The 22,001-nt window shown below is 43.4% G+C and overlaps 1 protein-coding gene and 1 pseudogene across 1 annotated transcript in view; both read right to left on the bottom strand.

Annotated features, from left to right (window-relative positions):
* Window positions 1-8,260: 8,260 nt before the first annotated feature.
* LOC102771076 lies at window positions 8,261-9,043 on the bottom strand (annotated as a pseudogene).
* A 3,663-nt stretch (window positions 9,044-12,706) lies between these two features.
* LTBP1 (latent transforming growth factor beta binding protein 1) overlaps window positions 12,707-22,001 on the bottom strand; it is a 196,666-nt gene continuing 187,371 nt past the window's right edge. The window contains exons 27-29 of the mRNA XM_006767564.2: window positions 18,714-18,836; window positions 14,660-14,809; window positions 12,707-13,261 (exon numbers count right to left, since the gene is read on the bottom strand). Of these exons, the coding sequence (XP_006767627.1) occupies window positions 13,080-13,261; window positions 14,660-14,809; window positions 18,714-18,836 (455 nt within the window). The 3' untranslated portion in view covers window positions 12,707-13,079. The remainder of the gene's footprint in view (window positions 13,262-14,659; window positions 14,810-18,713; window positions 18,837-22,001) is intronic.

Here is a 22,001-nt window from a genome sequence, read left to right on the forward strand (position 1 = left end):
TCCTGTTTGTCCCATGGAGCTGGGGACCGTCAGGGATTCCAGCCCGTGGGCTCCCGCAGCCACATTTCATTTCAGAAGGAACTGCCTCTTTGTCAGGCCCCTGTGCTGTCTGGCTGCCGCACCACAAGGGCCCCTCCCCTTCCGGGGAGAAAGGACGATGATTGGCAGTGAAGCAGCCCCTCGGAGGTAAGAACCTGGGCACACCTGAGCGTGTGGTGGGCCGGACGGGCCTTCTCCATCGCCATCGCCATCTCCATCTCCAGCAGCTGTGCAGCTCGGGCCTCCTGGCCCCCAGGCCTGGGCCCAGGACTTGAGGGAGGCTGGCGACTGGCGGGAAGGGCGCCCGCCGGGCTGGGTTGGGACCTGTGGCTGCCCCGGGCTCCCTAAACTGTGACAACCTGGGACCTGGGCAGGCTTCTCCAGGCACCACCTTCCCAGCCAAAGGACAGGCTGGACCTGGTCCGCAGTCACCTCCCTGATGGCATGTGTGTGCAGAGGATACTCATGCACAAGCACGCACACACACGTGTGCACATGCTCACATACATGCAAGCCCACCCCTGAGCAGACCTGCCCCAGGTGGTCCTGCCCAGCTGCCTGGCAGTGTCCCCGCCACTGCACACACCGGTGGACATCAGGAATCCCCCCCGCCCCCATGTCCTGGAACTCCCCCAGGGCTGAAAGGGCCTCACAGTCCACGCTGCCTTTTCTACTCTGGACATCGTTTTCGCCATAGAAAGTAGGCAGGAAGCACTGGCTTCCCTCAGCGCAGCCACCAAGCCCAGAAACCTGGTGTCATCCCAGAACCTTCCCTTCTTCCTTCTCCTGCTGGCTTCACAATCTGGGGCATCTCAGTGAATAAGATGAAGGGGTGTGTGTGTGTGTGTGTGTGTGTGTGTGTGTGTAGGAGGGAGATCAGTAAAAGGTAACTCTGCAAAATACTTTTTAAAATTTTTATTCAAGTGTCTCTCCTAGAAGGGGGTTGGGAGCAACTGAGAAATCCGGGTGCCGGTGATTAGGAACATGGGGGAGGAATTCTAAACACCGGTTCTGATCTGAGGGAGGAATTCGAGAACAAAGATCCCAAGAGCTGTTGACTCATGTTGCTTGATTCCGAAACACACCAGTCCCCTGGCAGGAAACCCTGCGGGGACTACAGACTAAACCGTCCTGCTATTGTCAGTCCCATGAGGGGCTGAGCAATAACTGGGGCAAAGGGAAGTTGTTTTATTGTGTTGCCTTGTTTTTGTCTTAAAGAGAAAAGTTTCTTCACATTTATACTAACATCAATTATAAAGATGTAGAGGGATGCAAACGTGAATGAGGCAGCAACCATACTGGATGATAGAATCCGCCTCTCAGAAGATCTTGAGAGGCTAAAGTGAAGGGACAAATGATGGGAGGTAACATTAATCGGAGCAAAGGCCACACTGTGCACTGAGGCCCAAAACACCCCTTGCACAAGTTCAGACTGGGGAGACGCGGCTGAGTAGGAGCCCCTACTTTTTAACCTTGTTATCCATTTTGTATCCGTTGGAGCTTGCTAATTGCTGAGGGTTTTTAAGGTATCCCACGGAGGAAAAAGTGCAGAGGGGGTGACAATGCTGCCTCTGTCATTCGATTGCTTCTAGCAAGACTTCAGATATTTCTATTAATGTGTACCCAGGAAGCAGATTTAGATAATATCTCATTTTAATTAGGTTAGCACTCATACTGAAAAATGGCTTTAAAAGATGTCTGCACAAAAGTAGCAAGTGAAAGAAAGATAATAGCAAAATAAACCTAAGGAAAATGGCAGAGCAAACTTTTCTACTCTGACCACACTCTTCATCAGCCACATTAGGAGCTGATGAAATCATTAGGCCCCCAAGCAATAGTCCCTCCAAACCGAAAATCATCAAGACCATTTGAAACATGGATTTACATCTGCTGCCATTAGTGATAAAATTCACATAGTTGGCTAGCATATTGTGTCTTGAGATGTTAACTAGTTATAAACCAAGTCCCATAGTTAGCAAGGCATTTAAAAACTAAGCCTCAGAACAGGAAGATAAACTCCGGCAGTTTCTCAGAGATATTTAGAGCTCTGTGGAATAAACCCAGTTCTTAACAAATCTCACAAAAACCTACTGATAATTACTTAGGACCTTCTTTTGAGGTTTCTCACTTTACCATTAAGGACAAAAGCCACAGGTCTCTGGTTCTGCCTGCAATAGTTAAAAAAAAAAAATTGGTTGGAATAATTGTAACACAAAGACTAACAAACTAAAAGGCATTCCTTTTTCAGCAATTTTTTTGGGGGGGAATCACATAGAAAACATTGCTGAAGATGTGAAGAAACAAATATTAGGAAAGATTACTCAGTATTGGTCACGAATTTGGGTGAAAGTGCAAATTTTGTAATAAGTCTCAGCTTACAATACTTGTTAGATTCTATTTTAATAGTTACATTTCTGAAGAACTGCTTTTTAAAATTTTTTTAATTGATTTTTTACAGAGATGAAGGGCAAGGAATAGAGAGTTAGAAACATCGATGAGAGAGAAACATCGATGAGAGAGAAACATTGATCAGCTGCCTCCTGCATACCCCCCACTGGGGATGTGCCTGCAACCAAGGTACATGCCCTTGACCAGAATCGAACCTGAGACCTTTTAGTCCGCAGGCTGATGCTCTATCCACTGAGCCAAACCGGTTAGGGCCGAACTGCTTTTTTTTTTTTTTGTGAGTCATTAAAAAATCCTAAAGAGTATCCCAAAGATAAATGCTTTCATAAATAGGAAACAATATGTTTATGGGAAAACTGTTGAAGTATAACCACTGAATTCAAAAGAAAAAAAGGTATTTTTGCAGAGAAATAGAAGGAAGGATTGCAGGAAACCTTGACCGGATATTCATCTCTGTGGTGTTGATCCAATATTTCATAAATGCAGCAGAGAAACTGATGCTGAAAGTGCACACTGTACTACTGGATGTCACTGATGTGGTCAGTTTTTTATAAAAACTTTAAGTAGCAGAACTTTATAAGACTGTAATGAGATGGAGGGTCTATTGAGATTGTATCATAACCCATTTTCTTCTACCCAATATTGCTTCCTTCCCTTCCCTTCCCTAGACACTGTTCTAAAGATCTCTCCCCAGTGTAATACCTGGGTGCTGATCTCCATCTCAGAATCGGCTTCCCGGGAAACCCAACTTGCAACAAAGGCTGGAGTGGTCCAAGAAAAAAGATGCTCATACGGGGTTCCGAAGCTGCCACCCACCCACCAGCTGGCAGTGAGGATGCTGATCATCAGAACAAGGAGATCTGCCACCTCATGGGAGAAGAATGGGGTGACCTCTTGGTGATCCCCTGGGTTACCTCTTGACATTCCCTTGCTCATCTTAATGATACATGAACAGACACAACAGTCGTGCTTAAGAAGGGCATGGAGACCAAGAGCTCAAAGACCTCAGGAATCAAGATCTGGGTCATGCCAATAGGTTAGCCATTTACCCAGTAGATCGTGAATATCAATTGTAGCCTAAGTGCTTACAGCTGATGTTGTAATTTATCCTACTAACCTTCTTTTCCCTTTCCCCCAGGAAAAGAGGTACCACAGGATCTTGGAGGAACTCTTCCCAGAATTTACATGGAGAAGTGGATCTGAGTAATAGAAATGGTGGACCACAGTGGAAGCTGTGATGTGCCACTCTGACCCCTTTAAGACTGAAGGACTTATTCCTCCAGTTATTGACGGAGCTATTGGAGGACATTCCTCAGAAATTACCATTGGCTGGAAAGTTCTACCTTGCACAAAGTCATGCCTCCTTCCCCAGGGCAGCTCAGATCTAATAACTGTTCAGTGTATAATATAAAGACCCAGAGCTCTCATTTTATCTCAAGATAGCATGAAAAGGCCATGACAGCTTCAAGGTCCACAAAGGGTTGGCTTAGTCTTTGTCGAGACAACACCACAGCCCCATTTCTTCCTCTGTCCAATACTGGCTGCTTCCTTATCTTCCCTTCCACAGTGTTGGTCCTGATACAGCTCCCTGTAAAAATTCCTGCACACCCATCTCCATCCCAGAGACTCTTTCCTGAAAACCCATACTTTTACATGAACATTATTGGGACACCTAATAAATTTGAACATGAACTCTTGATTAGATACTAGGATTATATCAGTGCTACATTTCCTGATTTTTCACCACATATTGTGTTAATATAAGAGAGAATACTTGTTTTTAGGAAACACGCACTGAAGTAAATAGGAGTAAAGGCACACTTAATCTGATATAATTTAGAAAAAAAATGTCCATGGACAGGTGGAGGATCAGAGAGAGAAAGAAGAAAATAGGGCAAAATGTAAACAATTGGTAAATATGGGTAAAAGGTATGGAGAATTATTTGTATTTTTCTTGAAACTTTTCTATAAGTTTGAATCAAAATAAAAAATTACAAAAATAAAACTACCAGACTTCATCCCATTTTCAGTGATTCTGATTCAACTACTAGGGTACCAGCATCAGTGTTTTTCTTTTCAACTCCTCAGACTTGCCAACCTGGTAATACCCATTATGGGAAAGGTCAACATTAAACAAGTAATTTCAATATAGTGTGATGAGTGTTATGAGAGAGGAAATACCACGTACTAAGCGAAAGCACAGAAAGAGGGCCCACCCTAGTTTACTGGGTCAAAGAAGGTATCCTTGGGAAAGTGACAGTTCAGTTGACATCTGGAGCATTTAGAGCAAGGAGTATTGATGGGAGGAACTAGGGGAGTATTCCAAGCAAAAAGACATTGTGGGGAAGTCCCAAAGGAAGCAAGAGTGAGTTAAATTCATGGAATTAAAAGAAGTTTATTGTCACTGGGTGACTGGTGACTTGAGTGCAGATTGCAAAGGGAAACATGGCATGAGATGAACCTGAGGAGGTAAGCAGGGGACATATTGAAATTTATGTGGAAGACAATGGAAGGCCACTGAATGCTTCTATACAGGGGGGTGACTTGATCAGGTTTATACTTTTGAAACATCACTCTGGCTACTCAGTGGAGAGTGGATTGGAGGGAGGCAAGAGCAGGAGCAGGAAGACCAGTTAGAAAAGGTTGTAGCAATAGGAAGAAGACTTGGACCAGAGAAGTAGAAATGAGAAAGATGAGATGTGGAGGGAATACATTGATATTTAGGATATAGAATCAATGGTATTTGCTATTGATTGGCTGTGGGAGATGTTGGGGAGGAAGGAAGGGTGACCTTCAGATTCTGGGTTGGACGACTACTAGTAGATGAGGCAGGGAACATCTGAGCTCCATGGAAGCAGGACACTTATCTGAACTGGATACTCTTATATTCCCAAAGCTTAGCCCTAATCTGTAGGTGTTCAATACATATTTGTTGAATAAATGAGTGAGTAACCTTGAAGTTAAGATAATGAGTTCACTTTTGAATATGGAGCATTTTGAGTGCCTTTGAGTCTTCTTTTGAAAGTCCACATTGGAAAAGTGTAACCTTTCATTCAATTAGGAAAGTAACCGATGAAAAGATAATACCCGTGTCCTAATTTTGAGACCATTATTCTCCCTAGTATTTAGAAGTCTAAAGTCCCCCTGACACATTGTGTAGTCAATATATCTTCACTTTGGACCTAATTTGATTTTAAAATGACATAGTGACTGAGTATTGATCTTAACTAATGGGGAAACTGCCTAGCTTTTGTGGTCATCCAAATTTATCTTAGCAATTATATGACTATAATACATATAATTGTCTTTTTTTAAAATCATTTTTTGAACTTGAGTTTAACACTTCATATGCATGTCACATTAAGGTATTCTGGTAAAAGTTAACTCTAAAAGCATGGCATTTTAAAGTGGACAAGAACTAGCGAATGAGCAGGGGAAAAAATAGAGGGCAATTCAAGGATTTTTACTGCCATCCAGTGGTGGTGCTCTCAGACAAACACGGTACAAAGCCCATAGTTAGTCTCTGTTTTCCGCAGCAAAGTCCCAAATGCCATTCATTCAAGCTTAGGGATTAACCTGCAATGCTAACTTGCCATGAAAACTGTATTATGTTTTCCCAATTTTAAGACAATAACTTTAATGGGCCCTTTTGTGGTCCTGAAGAAGGTCATAGGTTTCCATAACAACCAGTTTACTTTAAGAATGTACTCAATAGGGGGAAGAATCTGGCTCAGTAAAGCCCTGGTCTTGATGACTCAAAAAAACTCCTGCCCTGGTCTCCCTAGCCCACCCCATATACACACCTATATGGAGAATGGTCTTCACTGACTCACCTTGTGGTACCTACTAGACATTTCCAAGCTATGTTTTATCTGTGCTCTCATAAATGTGAGCTCCAAATTGACTATTTAGAGCCCATGGGCATAAAAAAAGGGAATTTGCCAAACCCCAATTCATTGATTTTAATTAAGCAAGAGCCTTTGCCAACCCACTAGAGAAGAGAAAGAGAGAGGAGGGGGGGAGAAAGGGAGAGAGAGAGAGAGAGAGAGAGAGAGAGAGAGAGAGAGTGTTATCACAAGATTTAGAAAAAAAAAAAAAATTGGCCAAACATAGCATGTAAGTTTTATATAAAGTACTTTTTGGACTTGAACACCGTCCAGTTTACATGAAGCTCATAAAAGTGTTAATATTTCCTACTTTAAAATCATGCATATAATGTTCTCTGTGCTCTAATAATGTGGCCTGTTAACCAAGGTTTGACCTTTCTGTGCTGTAAATTCAAGCCCACCCACCAGCTTGTCCAAAGTCATAATCTCGGGCAGTGATGTCATCTCTTGACACTAAAAATAAACACTACCCAGATCTCTGTGTCCTTTCTCCTGCAGGTTTGTAGTCCACTGTGGAGGTGCTGATGGATGGGGTTCAGGAGACCACTGGGTTTTGCTCATGCCCACTGGCTTGAGCTCCTGGCTTCCAGGGACTGGTCCCGACCAAAACAAACACTTCCCCAGAATGCTGTGCAAGCTCCACTTATATAATTCATAAGGGTGTGAAGGCCAAAATATGCAGTTGGCATCCAATAAAAGATATATAGTATTTACTGGCAGATAAGACATGCCAGTTTTACAAGGAAATCTGGGAATCTGGGGGAGGAGGGAAATGTGAAGGAAAAAATTGAAATAGTTTTTATCTTGCTTGTTTTAAAGAGATTTTTAAAGTAGTTCTGTAGATGCAGTATGCTATACACAGAAGTCCAGATGAAAAATCATTGGTTATGGCTACGAGACAATATTCTACTAACTTTTAATGATATAAAATAATATAGTTAAAAGGGAGTATATTAGTATTAGTGACTTTTGGTACTAAGTTACAGAACAAAAATGTACTGGTAAATGAAATCCCATACACATGGAAGACTATATACTAGTAAATAGCTTTAAATATGATCTCCCATCAAATCCTGGAAACCAAAAGTAAATTATAACGTGAAATAAATTTTAATACAAATAAATTTTTATAAAAACTAATACAAATAACTAGCAAACAGAATACATAAGAACAATTTTCTATACAGTAGCCAAAGGAGTCAGTACAAACTTGGCACAAAACATACAGCAAGAAAATATGAAAGAATACTTACTTCACACTTCTACATAGAGTAAAAGTAAATATTTCACTGAATATTAGTGTACAGTAAAAAAACTGTATACTAATAAATGCATTCTTACATAAAGAGCTTGACCTTAAGATTATAGCAATGTCTCCATGGGCTCAGAGATAGACAACACTCACCACACTTGGATGTTTGGTGTTGCTGTGTGCTGCTACTAGGGGATCTCATTACAGCTATTGCCTTCTTGTTTTCTATTCCTCCTTCCCTTAGCCCCTCTCCACATTGTCAGGCCTTCCACCTTTAATATGGGTACAGTGGGGCTGGGGTGGGGAAGATGTATGCTGCCAGAGCAAATAATACAGCTCTGTGCTTCCTAGATGCTTGGGCACTGAATTTGTCTGTCCTATGCCTCTGAACTGAATGTTTCCTAGACCAGCCCCTCAGAAATGCAATATACTCATGGTTTTAATTCTGCACCAAGGTATGCCCTTGGAGTTAGAGGCTGTTTAAGAGAAGCCAAGTTACAATAACCAGTAATTGGCCAACTTAGTTGCCGGCTGGAAGGGGAACATAATAAAAGGTTTTAATATCTTAATCAATGGACATTTTATATAGTCTTAGATGACCCATTGGGTATTCCCCACAAACAGAGGCCAGTTTGGGCATGTTTCAGACGTAGAGGTTTATTCTTTTTTCCTGTTGATTTTCCAAAGGAATTTATTTGGGCAGACCAGGGGACAGGGAGGCCCTGCAGCTAAAAGAAGGTGCTGGGCCTCTTGGTGGTGAAATGTGGCTGGTGCTAGCGACTAGATGCGGTGGGGCCAGGGGAACTTGATCTTGGAGTCGTGAAACTGCTTGACCTCCAGTGGGTGGCACTTGCTGGCCACGATCTCCTCCACCTTCAGGATCTGGATTGAGTGGGCGTGGGCAGGGTGCCAGGCCCCCACGTCTCCATAGCACTGGGTGGTCAGGTCCTGGTACTCCTGGTACATGTTGCAGGTGCCACTGTGGGAGTCGTAGCGCAGCCAGATGTCAAAGTTCTTCAGCCCAAGGGGACATTGCTCCAACACCTGGCCACAGTAGATGATTTCCCCTGAAGATTTCTTCATCTTCTTTAGTTTGAGACACAAAGTACCAGAAGCGGGACTTGGCAACAACATGGTTAGATGCCAAGAAGCGCATAGGGTGGAGGGGCAGCTGAGACCCTTGGAGGTAGGCAGGCAGCGCCCAAGGCCACTCCTAAAAGCTCGAGGTTTATTCTTGTAAACAACTAAACCAAAACACATTTCTCTTTGGCTGCAACGTAATTAGATAAATTCAACATTTATATTCAGACTAAGCCGCCTTAGCAAATTAGGAATAGGAAGAAGCATTCTTCACCAGGGAAAAGGCACACATGAAAATTTAAGTGTGCATCATACCAAACAGGGCAACGATAAAAGGATTTTTCTTAAAGATGCCTGCTATCACCACTCTACAATTCATTATTACACTGGAGGTCTTAATAGTTCAGTAGACAAGAAATGTAAAGCTATGAAGACCGAAAGGAAGAAACAAAACTGTCATTATCGTGAAATACAATAAAACCTCAGGGTAATCTAAGGATAAATTGTTCAATTAAGAAGACAGTTTAGCATGGCTCTGACCAATATATAAAAGTCACATTGGAAACAAACTACTCAAGGTAAACTTTTCATTGCAATGGACTCATGACAACAGAAATTGTGAACATTTTAAACATTTATCTGTTTGGCAAGAAGCAATGATTTAGTTGGATCATTGCTAATCCAAACAAATTTTGGCACTAAGATATCCAAGCTCTAGAACTATCATGATTCCATAATGGAGCAGGTCTCAGACCTTCCAGGCAAATGACCTCATGTTGAAATTACAACCTAAGTGCTGTAGAGATACGTGTGCAGTACCCACTTGTTCACCTGTTCTTAAGACATTCCCTATGGATTTACTATTTCCAGGAGACAAGACAGAGTAAGTTCCCACTTCTTCTCTCCACCCTCTGGGCTTCTGTGCCTTCTTCTTTAGGCATCCTACTTTGGCTGTTGGGTGTATTTTGCCTTGGTGGCAAGGCTGATGTAATGGATATCCAACCCTACAAAATAGCAATGTTTGTTCAATGGGAAAACAATCTGTGTGCAGGTCTGTATAGGACTGCTCTCAGCAACAACACTATGAGGAATTGAGGCTAACAGGATCTGTGCCACGAAAAACTTTCTCTCTCTCTCTCTCTCTGCCCCCCTCCCCTTCCTCTTGCTAAAATCAATTTTAAAAAATCAGGCTGGGAAAGAGAAGACAATTTGAGAAAAGGGAAATCAAGTAATTAGACAACTTTTTAGTAGGGACCTTAGAGTTCACTTCACTGGTGACAAAACAGTGACTAGAGATAGAGACTTCTTTGAGGTCTTACAGTAAAGCGCGCCACGGAAGGGCCAGAAGCTGGGACCCAGGTGGTTGATCAGAGATGCCAAGTCCAGTGCTCTTTATGCAGGACCCGATGCACATTCTGTGACAAAAAGGAAGGGACAGGTGAAGTGGCTGTGTTGCTTTCTCTTCTTTTTTCCTAGTAAAATATAAGACCCATACAATTCTAATTATTTCATCTGCTCCCTGGGGCTTCTACCCTACCCCCAACTCCCACCCCACTCCCCAGCCAGGAGCGACAAGTTCCTCCTTAATTCCACAACACCCGGTTCTAGCTTCCCCTGGACTACTTACCTCATTGCAGTATGATCAGTTGGGCTCACAACCTGTCTTCTGAGTTAGATGTGGGTCAAACACCAGAAGTTCTTCATCTCCAAGGTCCCAGCATCAAGCACAATGCCTGGTAAGAGTAAGTTCACCCTGGAACTCACATATAGAACCTCTCCATCATCGCTGGAAGTTCCATTGAACCCGCAGGGGTCTAGAGCAGTAATGAAGAGAAGGCTGAGAAGGCTCTGAGGACGAGGGAAGCAGTGATTTCTTCCAGGAGGTGGGTTCTGCCCCACCAGTGACGGCCATCCTACTTTCTCAAAGACAGGGGGAAGCTGGTTAGAGGCATCTCACATTCCCGTGGTGACTACCAATGTTTTATCCTAAATTAGGGAGCTCTTTTCCCTGAGCAGTGTCTCCTGTGTTTTTAGACTACGATTTACGTTTCCTTATTCCTTTTTTGCTCATAGTTGTGATTGGCTATCACTTTGATATTGAGCTGTGACAGTCATCATCATTTTCTTCTTACCGAAGATTTGAGCAGTAAATCATAGGTGCTTTAGTCTATACTTAAGTCGTTCTCATTTGAATGTTGAAGAGAGTATTTTTTAATTGATTTCAGAGAGGAAGGGAGAGAGATAGAAACATCATTGATGAGAGAGAATCATTGATTGGCTGCCTCCTACACGTCCCCTACTGGGGAGGATAAGCCCGCAACCCGGGCATATGCCCTTGGCCAGAATTGAACCTGGGACCCTTTAGTCTGCAGGCCAAGGCTCTATCCACTGAACCAAACCGGATAGGGCATAGAATCATAGTCATTTTATCACTGCAATTTATTAGAATAATTCATAAATTCAGTTATGGTTTGTCCTCACAAGCAGGGACATATAGAATTGGCACGCTTGGTAACTGTTTTCTTGAACTGTTGACCCAAATAAAATGTTCATAAACCTCATTTCTTAAGTATAACAGATGTGTAATTTCTGCCAATATTGGGTCATTAAGATTTACCAGAATTCAAGTACATTTTAGAATAAGTCAGTCCTTTGTGTGTGAGAAATACTGCAGCTAAATTATTGTATTCTTTTGAACCTATAAACATTTACTAGAGAAATATGAATGATGGAATTGTGCAAACCTTTGATATATTTAATTAGAATTTGGTTTGTTGGCTTTGTACCTAGTGCTCCTCTCAGCTAACATGGCAGATATCAACCTTGTAACTTCAAATTGCATAGGTTTACAGCAGCTCGCCAGTGTTTTGGGAGCGATGTTTGAAAATTATGACAAAAGAACAGAATGTTCAAGGGCGGGGGGGAAAAAAGGACACATATGTAATACCCTTTGTAATACTTTAAGCAATAAAAAAAAAGAATAGAATGTTATTGGTTATTGGTACTTTAAAGTACAGAGACCTGTTCAGTGGAGGGATGGAGAAAGAGACCTCTCACTGGAGCAGCTGGGAAATACATGGATTAGCATAATGGGTTATGCGTAATTAGTATAATGAATGGCTGGCATGCGCTGTACTTACTAGGTCTTTGTCTCTTCATGCCTCAGAGCCCCAAACCCATGGAGGACAACTGGGCTTTAAAAGTAACTCCTAAAAGCAACTCGAAGAATCCTATGTGTCTTCTTATGATCTTTCCTGTGTGTGTGTCCTACTCTGTTCCTCTAGGGCCCACCCCAATGACCACATTTAACCATATTCACCTCTTTAAAGGCCCTCTCTCCAAATATAGTCACATACAAATACTGTATGGTTAGGACATCAACACATGCATTTTGAGGGGACACAATCCAACCCTTTAAGTATCTAACACATTTAATAATTAGCCTGCCAACAACTATACATTACTAGGGACCATTACTAAAAATAAAGGTGGTGGGGAGGGATACAACTTGTACACATATACTCATTGACAATTACTCTCAGGTAGAATTTTTTTTCTAAAAAAAATGGTGATTTATTTTGCTTTAACATACAATGGTAAATATGCTGGGATCATCAAGTTTTCAAAAAATTTTGCTGGGCATACTTCACACATTACAATTCTATGTGAGTTCATTGGTTCTTCCATTTCAATGTACAAGAGGGATCCACCTGACACCTACTAGCAGCTTGGCTAAGAATGGACATTAGAATCAGACAATACATCGTAAATAGAAAGTACTTTTCTCCAAACGTGTATAAAAGTGTGGAAACAAAATCACTGCCTGCTCCACAGGACAGACAAACTGAATTTTAAAATGCTCCCAACTAGGAATCACGTGACCCTGTGTCACAATACTTACAAAACAGTTTCACAATATCTCACCAACAACTTGTGCACTTGAGATTTAAAAAAAAAAAAAATCTGAAGGAAAAGAAAAATAGTAGCCAAGGAACTGCACAACCAAAAAAAATGAAAATTATATAAAATATTTCCACCGCTATGTAAATGTCAAATTTAATCAAGCAATAGTAAAACAAAAAACAAAAAACCAAAAAAACAAAAAAACACACAAGACAACATAATAATACAACCTTCTGTTTAAAATAACAGCACTGCTCCGCCTCTTTTTTTCCACTGAATTTTACATATGAACAGACTATATATACGGGTTTTTCAGAGAAATGTCCATTTGGTCTGTTGCACCGGTCAGGCTCACACCAAATCCTTTCCTTGTCTTCTGAGGATACATGACACCACGTTGCTCCTGTGTTTCCAACACTCTGGGTGAGGTGCAATGTCTCAAGTATAATACATTTCTCTCTTTTCCTTTACACAGTGCAGAGTATACGGGCTTAGGTTATGTAGATTTTCTGTTACTCCAGGTCACTGTCCTTGTCTAGATTCAAGGCGGTATTCAACGGGGTGCAGTAGTTGGGCTTGTCAGAAGGCACGTAGCCGGGCAGACACAAGCACTTGTAGGAGCCTTCCGTGTTGATGCACTTGGCGTTCTTGCAGAGAGACATCCGGTTGTTCAACTCGTCACATTCATTCACGTCTGCAAGAAGCCAAACCACACAGGTGAGCCAGCTCGGAGGTGCTCTGCGAGGACACGGAACCCACAGCCTACCGAGGCACCGAGGCGACTGGCCTGCACAGAGCCTGGCTCTTCTCCTTCCCTTCCCCCACTCTGAAACGTTCCCATTCATGACAGTTTCCATCCCGTGAACGGTAAGGCAGACTTTCTAGATCTTATAAAGGTAGATTATCGGGGGAATGCTAGAATTTCTTTCCCTGTTATTTCACACAACACGAACAATTTGTTAGCCTGACATTTTTACAGTCCAACCTCAAGCAAGCTGGAAATACTACCCCACTTGTGAATTCTTTTCCGCAGGTAGAGAACAGACAGATGTGTCAAGAGGAACACAGTTAAGAGCAAACCAGTGAGCCGACAGCCTTCTGAGCGGCCCCTCCTCGGGCTGACGTTACTTCTCGGGTTTCTTCCCATCAGAAAGAAAGGCTCTTATGCACTTGCAACTCCTGTACTAACCCAGGTTCCCTACTTTCCAGACCCACCACAGATGGAGACTCGCCAACAGGGAAGGGGACACTATAGGAGGGAGAAGAACTGCAAAAAACAGAAGAAAACTTTAAGCCCAGGGCTATTTAGAATAGAGGCCACAGGGCCCTGGAACACAGTCTGGGCATTCATTCGAGGTCACACGGAGCAGGATAAGTGTGAGTTTACTGCTCTTTTAAAAAGAAGACGGGAGGCAACGACAGCATGTTAGGAGGCACTTTTTCCAAATGATTACCACCGAAGTTGTACTTTTTCAGACATCTACATTCCCTTATGCTTGGGCCAAGCATTCAGGGGAAACGTTACTGGCTGCACAGTCAAAAGCTACATGTAAGAGTCAAAGTCAAGGAATGGCTCTATGTGAGGAATTCTACAGGAATTCTTACATGAGATACCAACTCTATTTTTTGAAATATGTTTTCACTGATTTCAGAGAGGAAGGGAGAGGGAGACAGAAACATCAATGAGAGAGAAACATCAATCGGCTGCCTCCTGCATGCCCCACACTGGGGATCTAGCTCGCATCCCCAGGCATGTGTCCTGACCGGGATTCGAACCCTGACCTCCTGGTTCATAGGTCGATGATGCTCAACAACTGAGCAAGCTGTCCGGGCTCATCTCAATTTTTTAAAAATGGTGGTAGAATATACGGAACATCAATATGGCCTTTTTAACCATTTTTAAGTGGCCAGTCCAGTAGCATTAAGTATATTCGTGTTGTTGTGCAACCATCACCACCTTCCATCTTTAAAACGTTTCTCATTTTCCTAAACCGAAACTCTGCAAATCTGTCTTAAATGTACTTGAGGGTATGCGATCTGACCACAGGGGATCTCAGGAAAAGAACTGTTTCCCACAAGACACCGTTCTTACCGACACAGGTCATCTTGGCCATGTCCAAGTGATACCCATCGAAGCAATCGCAGGTGTAACCTTCCTGCACCCTCACACAGCGGCCGTTTTCACAGCCATTGAGGATGCCGCACTCCTCAGCCTGAAGCTCCTCAAAGCTGTTTAAAAAACCTGGAAACGAGAGGGCAGACGCCGAGTTAGAAAGGTTCACCCTCTTAAACCGCTTCTAAAAACTATATGGTTATGCTTACGGTTCACCAGATAGACATATTTCAGATGCTTTAAAGCTAGCATTAAAATGTAAGTGAACACTGCATATAACTGCAACAGAAGAGGAAGCATGGAATATTAAAAAACTTGAGATATTTTGCATAGATCTTGTATAGCCCCACATCTTGAATTCTGATGCTCCAGCAAGTATGATTTTTGGGTTTGCCCTTAATTATTTAAAGTTTTTACCTAAAATTCCAAATTCCCTGAGTTCTCACTAGCAAATGTCAGGACATCTTTCAGCGTGGAACCAACAGTGAAGTTATCGGCGTTCAGGAGACATTTGCTTAGAACACCCATGAGAGTTGGAGGGGTGCTTCTTCTGGAGAGGGAGGGCCAGGCCCCCCGCCCTGCCGGCTCTGTTTGTTTGCTCTGGCTTTGGAATGAGCCCGACAAAAGGGCTCTTGCGGATCAAAGGACAAAGGCAGTAAAAGGGACTCAAAACATCCTGATAAATGAGAAAAGAACATGGCGCCTATGTCTAGTAAACCCAAAGTCTTTTTGTACTGAAACAAAGACGCTCTTGTTGAGGTCAGATAGCTTTAAACGGACTCGGCTGCAGTGTAATAATACAGAGACAATCTACCCAGGCAGCAACAGGGCTTAGCTTTCTTTCTAGCGAAGGAAGTTGTAAATATAAAAGACTCAAGCACACTGTGGATGCGGCCCCTCATCCCTTCCCCACCTTCTGGACCTCGCCAAGTATTAGCTTTAAGAAAAATCAAAATGAGGAGCTGGGGGGGCTGGGTTTTGTGACAAAGGGGAAGGGATTAAGCAGAAAAATGGGTAGTTACAGAGATGTAGATGACAGCATAGGGAATATAGGCAATAACATGGTGATAATTAGGTAGGGGGCCAGAGGGGTACTTGAAGCAGCAGGGGGGAACGTTCTATAAAGTGCATGATTTTAGAACCACTTTGCTGTACATTTGAAACTAATACGGAATAATATTGAATGTAAACTGTAGTTGAAAAAAAAATGTAAGAAAAAAAAATGTGGTCAAAACTGCTAGGCCTTTGAAGTATGTAATTCTCCAGTGGAACTGCAGGGGGCAGCAACATATCATCGCTTACACAGGACTCTATCTAACTTGGTGACGTAAAAAATGTAGTAATATATCCAGGACAGGCTCTTTTCACAAAATTTTAAAGGAAAAAAATATTACAGGCATCGGGAACACGTCAGCAGATGCCCCCTAGCTAGTTTGAGAAATACTAGCTTAAGAAAATAAAGTCAACTTCCAGGTATTGCAGCAAAATCATTTTGACTTTAAAACTAGTCAAATCATTTTTTATTCTATAAATTAAAACATGAAATTAAATTTGAAGCTCCCATACAGATATATCAAGTAGACTTCCCAAAATACTTCCATGGGACTCTAAGGCGGGGTGAGCACAGTGCCGTCCCTGCTGCCTATTTTATAAATAAAGTTTTACTGAACACAGCCACTCCTACTCACTGATGTACATCTTGCTGCTTTCATGAGAACACAGCAGAGTTGAGTAGCTGCAACGGAGAGGTTGTGGCTGCAAAGCCTAAACATGTCACTATCTGGTCCTTATAAGAAAAAGTTGATTTCTGCTCTAGGAGATCACAGCTTTATAGCTATTGCTCTAATTAAAGGCACCACCAGCCATCAGTAGCATTTGCAAATAACTAGAAAACAGGAGATGGCGAATCATAAAGGTGATAAGAATCCTTAGCCTCCCCTCTATGTTACCATCTACCCAATACCATCATTTCTCCAGCAGGGCCAGCGAGCCTTGCTCCTGGTCTGAGACGGAGGGGCTATTTCTTGTAATTTGTTCAAAATTTAAAGGCCATTTTGTAGTCAAAGCTGGAGGTCCTGGAACTACATCTCAACTACCTATGTTGCTAAATAGGAATTGGATGTGATACCAACCTGTTCCCCTTTTAAGGTTTATACTGAATGAAAAACGAGTTTTAAGGCAATGTGAGCATGAAAAAAGAAGGTCCATAAGCCAGAACATTTCAACATTGAACTTCCTGAAATCTGAACTATGTTGTGACCGAGGCTACACACATAAGCTATGGGGCTGTGTCAGAGTTGTACATAGACTTGATCTGGTATTTTGGATTTATGGGGCAGGTAAGCTGGCTTTCTTTCAACCTTAATATTTCTTCTCCCTTTCTTTCTCTTTTTAAGGTAAATGTTTCTCGACCTATAATGTAAACAGAGAGAAGTGTAGAAATCATAAGAGCACAGTCTTACAGCTGCTAGTGCATTTCCGCACATTTCATGAGGCCGTGTATGGCTGTGTGCTGTTGATTAAAAAAAAATCTCGGGTGTTAGAAGTCAGGACAGTGGTTGCTCTTGCAGGGAGTGGGCTAGGAAAGGGCACAAGGGCCTCTGGATACTGGAATGTTCTAGACCTGGATGGGGGTTACACAGATGTGTCAATGCTGTGTTCATGTAAATTTTTTATTGATTGATTGATTTTAATGAGAGGGGGGAGAAAGGGAGGGAGGGAGGGGGAGAGAGAGAAAGAGAGAGACAGACATCAATTTGTTGTTCCACTTATTTATGCATTCATTGGTTGATTCTTGTATGTGCCCTGACCAGGGATGGGACCCGCACCCTTGGTGTATGGGGATGATGTTCTAATAAACTCAGTTCCTGGCCAGGGCTGTTCATGTAAATTTTAAAGCACTCTAATTCTAGTGGATGAACAATATACTCCATCCTTCAAAACACAAAAAGAAGCGAGGAAAGAAAGGAGAAAGGAAGGGAGAGAGGGGGGAAAGAGAAGAGAGAAGGAAAAGGGAAGGAAGAAAAAAACTCTTCAACTCAGAACTGAAACAGATCCAAGGGCAATCACAAAGCGTGCATTGCCCCTCAGGGACTGGGTCATGGCTAGTTTGATGTGCAGGTGTCAGGGCCCAAAGAAAGGAAAAGCTTCCTTGTATTTTGTGAGTCAGCAGCCTCTCCAAGTCCCCCCCACCCCGCCGCACTCCCCCTCCCGTCCTGAAAATCTGGTGCAGTGCGCTTCCCTGCAAGGAGGGCCCCTGGGTGGGAAGGGGCCCAGGCAGCTGGGACCAGCAATTCCCTATTCCCGTTCTTGAAGTGACGCAACCTATTATCTACTACTATTTCATTTTGGACCGTCCTGTTTCTCAGACTTCGGATAATTAGTCTACATGTGAAAGCTCTGGTTTCCCCACGGAAACATTCAGTTGTTGTGGCTTCCTCATCCAGGCCGCTGGGCTGCACATGGTAAACCAGTTACTTTCTAAATGGGAGTAGGGTTCTCACACCCCACCTCCCACAAGAAAACCCCACTCACAAATGCAGGAAGAGCCGGCACACATCATATCTTATTTAACGCATCCCCTAACGAGTGGATCCTAAAAATTAATTTCTGACCAGGAGAGCAGTGTTTTTGACCTCCCACTCGAGGATACTTCTAAGAGCAACTCGGTACAGTTCACCTTTGTCATTTGTTTGTGTGACAAAAGCTACAAATCTAACTGGGCGTTCAAGGAAACCCTCGCAATAGACCACCACTTAATGGTACAAAATGATTATTATGGGAATGTAATGAGGTAATTTGCTTTACAGATGGCAGCATCCCCACCCGCGAGACGAAGATCTGAGCCAACAGCTCTCACATTCGGATGCAGAAGGGTTAGCCCCGGGGCTGTGACACCCCAGTCTCTGATTCGGAGGTCTAGCGCAGCCCGGGGATCTGCATTTCTAGCGAGTTCCCAGGACTACAGTTTGAAAACCCTTGGCTAATCTTGAACCACAATTTAGTGCCAAAGTAACCGAAAACGTCTGCTTACGGTCCTGAATGAAGTAGGGATCGGCTTCCGGAGCATACTGTTCACTGAAGTCCACCAAGGCGTCCCGGCCGTACGGCTGCCGGCGTCCTGTGACGGGGATGTTACACAGCTGGGCATAGTCATCTAAGAAAGAAACAACAGGGACGCCTTCAATGTCTGCTCGCACCTGATGCACCCACTGCCAGCTGAGAGCCCTGGGAATCTGCCAGGCACCGGCCACCCCAGGCCCGTCTCCCACACACACTGCTGGGCCAGGGAGTGTCTCAATGTTCTTCATGGGAGCCCTGCCCATCCCCATACACTGAGTGTCACCCACATACACTGAGTGTCACCCACATACACTGAGTGTCACCCACATACAATGAGTGTCATCCACATAAATGAGTGTCCTCCACATACAATGAGTGTCATCCACATACACTGAGTGTCCATCCACATACAATGAGTATCATCCACGTACACTGAGTGTCCATCCATATAAATTGAGTGTCATCCACATACAATGAGTATCATCCACATACAATGGGTGTCCGTCCACATACACTGAGTGTCATCCACATACAATGAGTGTCCATCCACATACACTGAGTGTCATCCACATACACTGTCATCCACATACAATGAGTGTCCATCCACATACACTGAGTGTCATCCGCATACATTGTCATCCACATACACTGAGTGTCCATCCACATACACTGAGTGTCATCCGCATACATTGTCATCCACATACACTGAGTGTCCATCCACATACAATGAGTGTCATCCACATACACTGAGTGTCCGTCCACATACAATGAGTGTCCGTCCACATACACTGAGTGTCCGTCCACATACATTGAGTGTCATCCACATACACTGAGTGTCTGTCCACATACACTGAGTTTCACCCACATACAATGAGTGTCATCCACATACAATGAGTGTCCATTCACATACAATGAGTGTCCATCGACATACACTGAGTGTCCATCCACATACAATGAACTCTAAATAAAAAATAATCGCTGAGCAGTTGGTAGAACGTATCCCAAGAGACTAAGGAACTGAGAAAAAGGGCCATCTGAGAGCAATGCAGGCCTGTCGGGAGAATGGCTTGATCTGAGCCCCTCAGGTAAACACTTGATAGGTATAAAGTGGTCATTCTTACAGACAGGCATTTTTTCACTCACGAGAGAGAGAAAATTTATCTCTGGTGATCCAGAAATTAGACTAGCAAGGAAGGATGCTATGAAGTACAATTTAAATTTAATAGCTATTATTATAATTCTACACTCAAGACATGATCCTTATGGATAGTATTAAATTAATGATGTCATTATCATCATCATCATCACCATAGTGTAGTAAAGGTAGCAGTAGTAATAATAGCTAACAGATGGATAATGCTTGCTCTGTGCCAGGAAGGGTTCTGAATACATATTAATTCACTAAACACTAATTCATTAATTCACTCACAACACCCTCTGAAGATGTACCATCATCATCCCCATTTCACAGATGAGGAAACAGAAGCACAGAGTGGTGAAGTGACAGCTAATATGTGGTGGTGCCAGACTGGAACTCAGTAATGATGCTCCAGCTGCACACTTACTCTGCCTCTCCCACAATGACCTCAGCTCCTCTGTAACTTGCCTTTACTCCTTCTGCACCCCGATAGACTCCTCTGTGGTTACTATTCCTGCGGCCACAGTTCCAAGCTGGGTCAGCCCTATGACCGCCTGCCTTCTAAACTCTCCTTTAGTTTTCCTCACAGGACCCACCCAGCGCACAAGATCTTGGATCCCCACTGGCTAGGGTGACTGAGCTTTAAGTGCATTTCATGCTCCTGTCTGCATTTAGGAGCAGAGTCGTGCAGGAGGGGTAGCGATGGAGGCTTCAGAGAGGATGGCTTCATGTTCTGAATGCATGTTTTACAGAAACCTGCTACCTGAGGATTCACCTAGCAGATGGTGAAAATTTTGGGGCTCCCTAGACTCCAACAGCACTGCCGGGGCTGTGAGATGCAGGCCAGCAGGCTCCAGGGCTAGATGGGCACTCTCCGGGCAGTCGCACAATGCAACAGCCACTTGCCTGGACCACAGGTGGGGAGAGCTGTCCTCTATTTTTTTGCCTCTGTAACAAAACTAAACAAATACACTAAGCAATAGTGTGAACGCTCAAGGCTGTCTTTCATCCCTAAACTTAAAGGAGTCAAAGGTGTGTGTGTGTGTGTGTGGTGTGCAAGCATAAGTACACACACACACACACACACACACACGTCTTCTATAATTGCACCAAGGAAGTGTAAGGCCAGAAAAGACCCCACACCGCTGGGGAGGGGAGGATTATGGTTGCCCCTTCCTAAAATTCTCCTCCTGCAGAGCATTCCAGGAACAACATACAGACCCCAGACAGCCTGATATTTTTGCATGAAAGCATTTCATGAGAAATATTAATTTCATTAAGGAAAGAGCTGATCCTGGAAGAAGATCCTTGACTCAACAAAACCCAACTTCAAACGAAGAGAACACACATGGCCATCAGTTCTGCTTCGAGTTTGAGAAAGAAGAATGAAGGATCTCCCCGCGAGAGCAAGATTGCTGAGATGTTTACAAGTTTCAAGAGCTGAGGTCATTGTCTCTCAAGACTTTCTCTATACATTTGTTGGACATCTGAAAGGGAGACTTGTTCCATATTTCATATCCAAGCAACAGTTGTGGACAATAATAGATGTTATAAGTAAATTAATCCATGTTCTTATTTTGTAAAACTAAATCCAGACACAGCTGAGCAAGCTCTTCTGACATGTGGCTCTCAGGGGAGCTCCACTGAGACTTGAGGTCCTGGGGCTGTGGACTGACAGAGCCAGGGCCGTCCCAGAGCTGTCTGAGCTTCCTGCCATGGCCTTGGCCAAGACCATGCCTCCTCCACTAACACATGAGCTGGTGGCCACCCTCCAGGCTGTCACCGTCTAGCAAAAGGAAGGGACTGAATGTGAGAGGAGTGACGAGGAGGAACAGATTTCTGTTCTGGTGAAGTGCTGATGGGCAGCTTCCTGGAAATGCTGGTACTTGACCTGAAACTAAATAGAATTTGCTTTACAGGAGAAGATATTTTGGATTGATTTTAAAATGAGATAACCCAAAAGCATCAAGAAAGGGAACTGTAAGCTGGGTTTGGGGGCCCACAAGTGGCTCATAGGAAGACTTCTAACTCAACAGGAGCTGGTGAAGGTGGCAGAGGAGAGATGGGGATGGGACCTCTGGGATTTGAGGCATCTTCTTTGCCCTCCCCTCTTCCCAGCCA

This window comes from Myotis davidii, unplaced genomic scaffold (assembly GCF_000327345.1).
Source record: "Myotis davidii unplaced genomic scaffold, ASM32734v1 scaffold238, whole genome shotgun sequence".
NCBI classification, from domain to species: Eukaryota; Metazoa; Chordata; class Mammalia; order Chiroptera; family Vespertilionidae; genus Myotis; species Myotis davidii.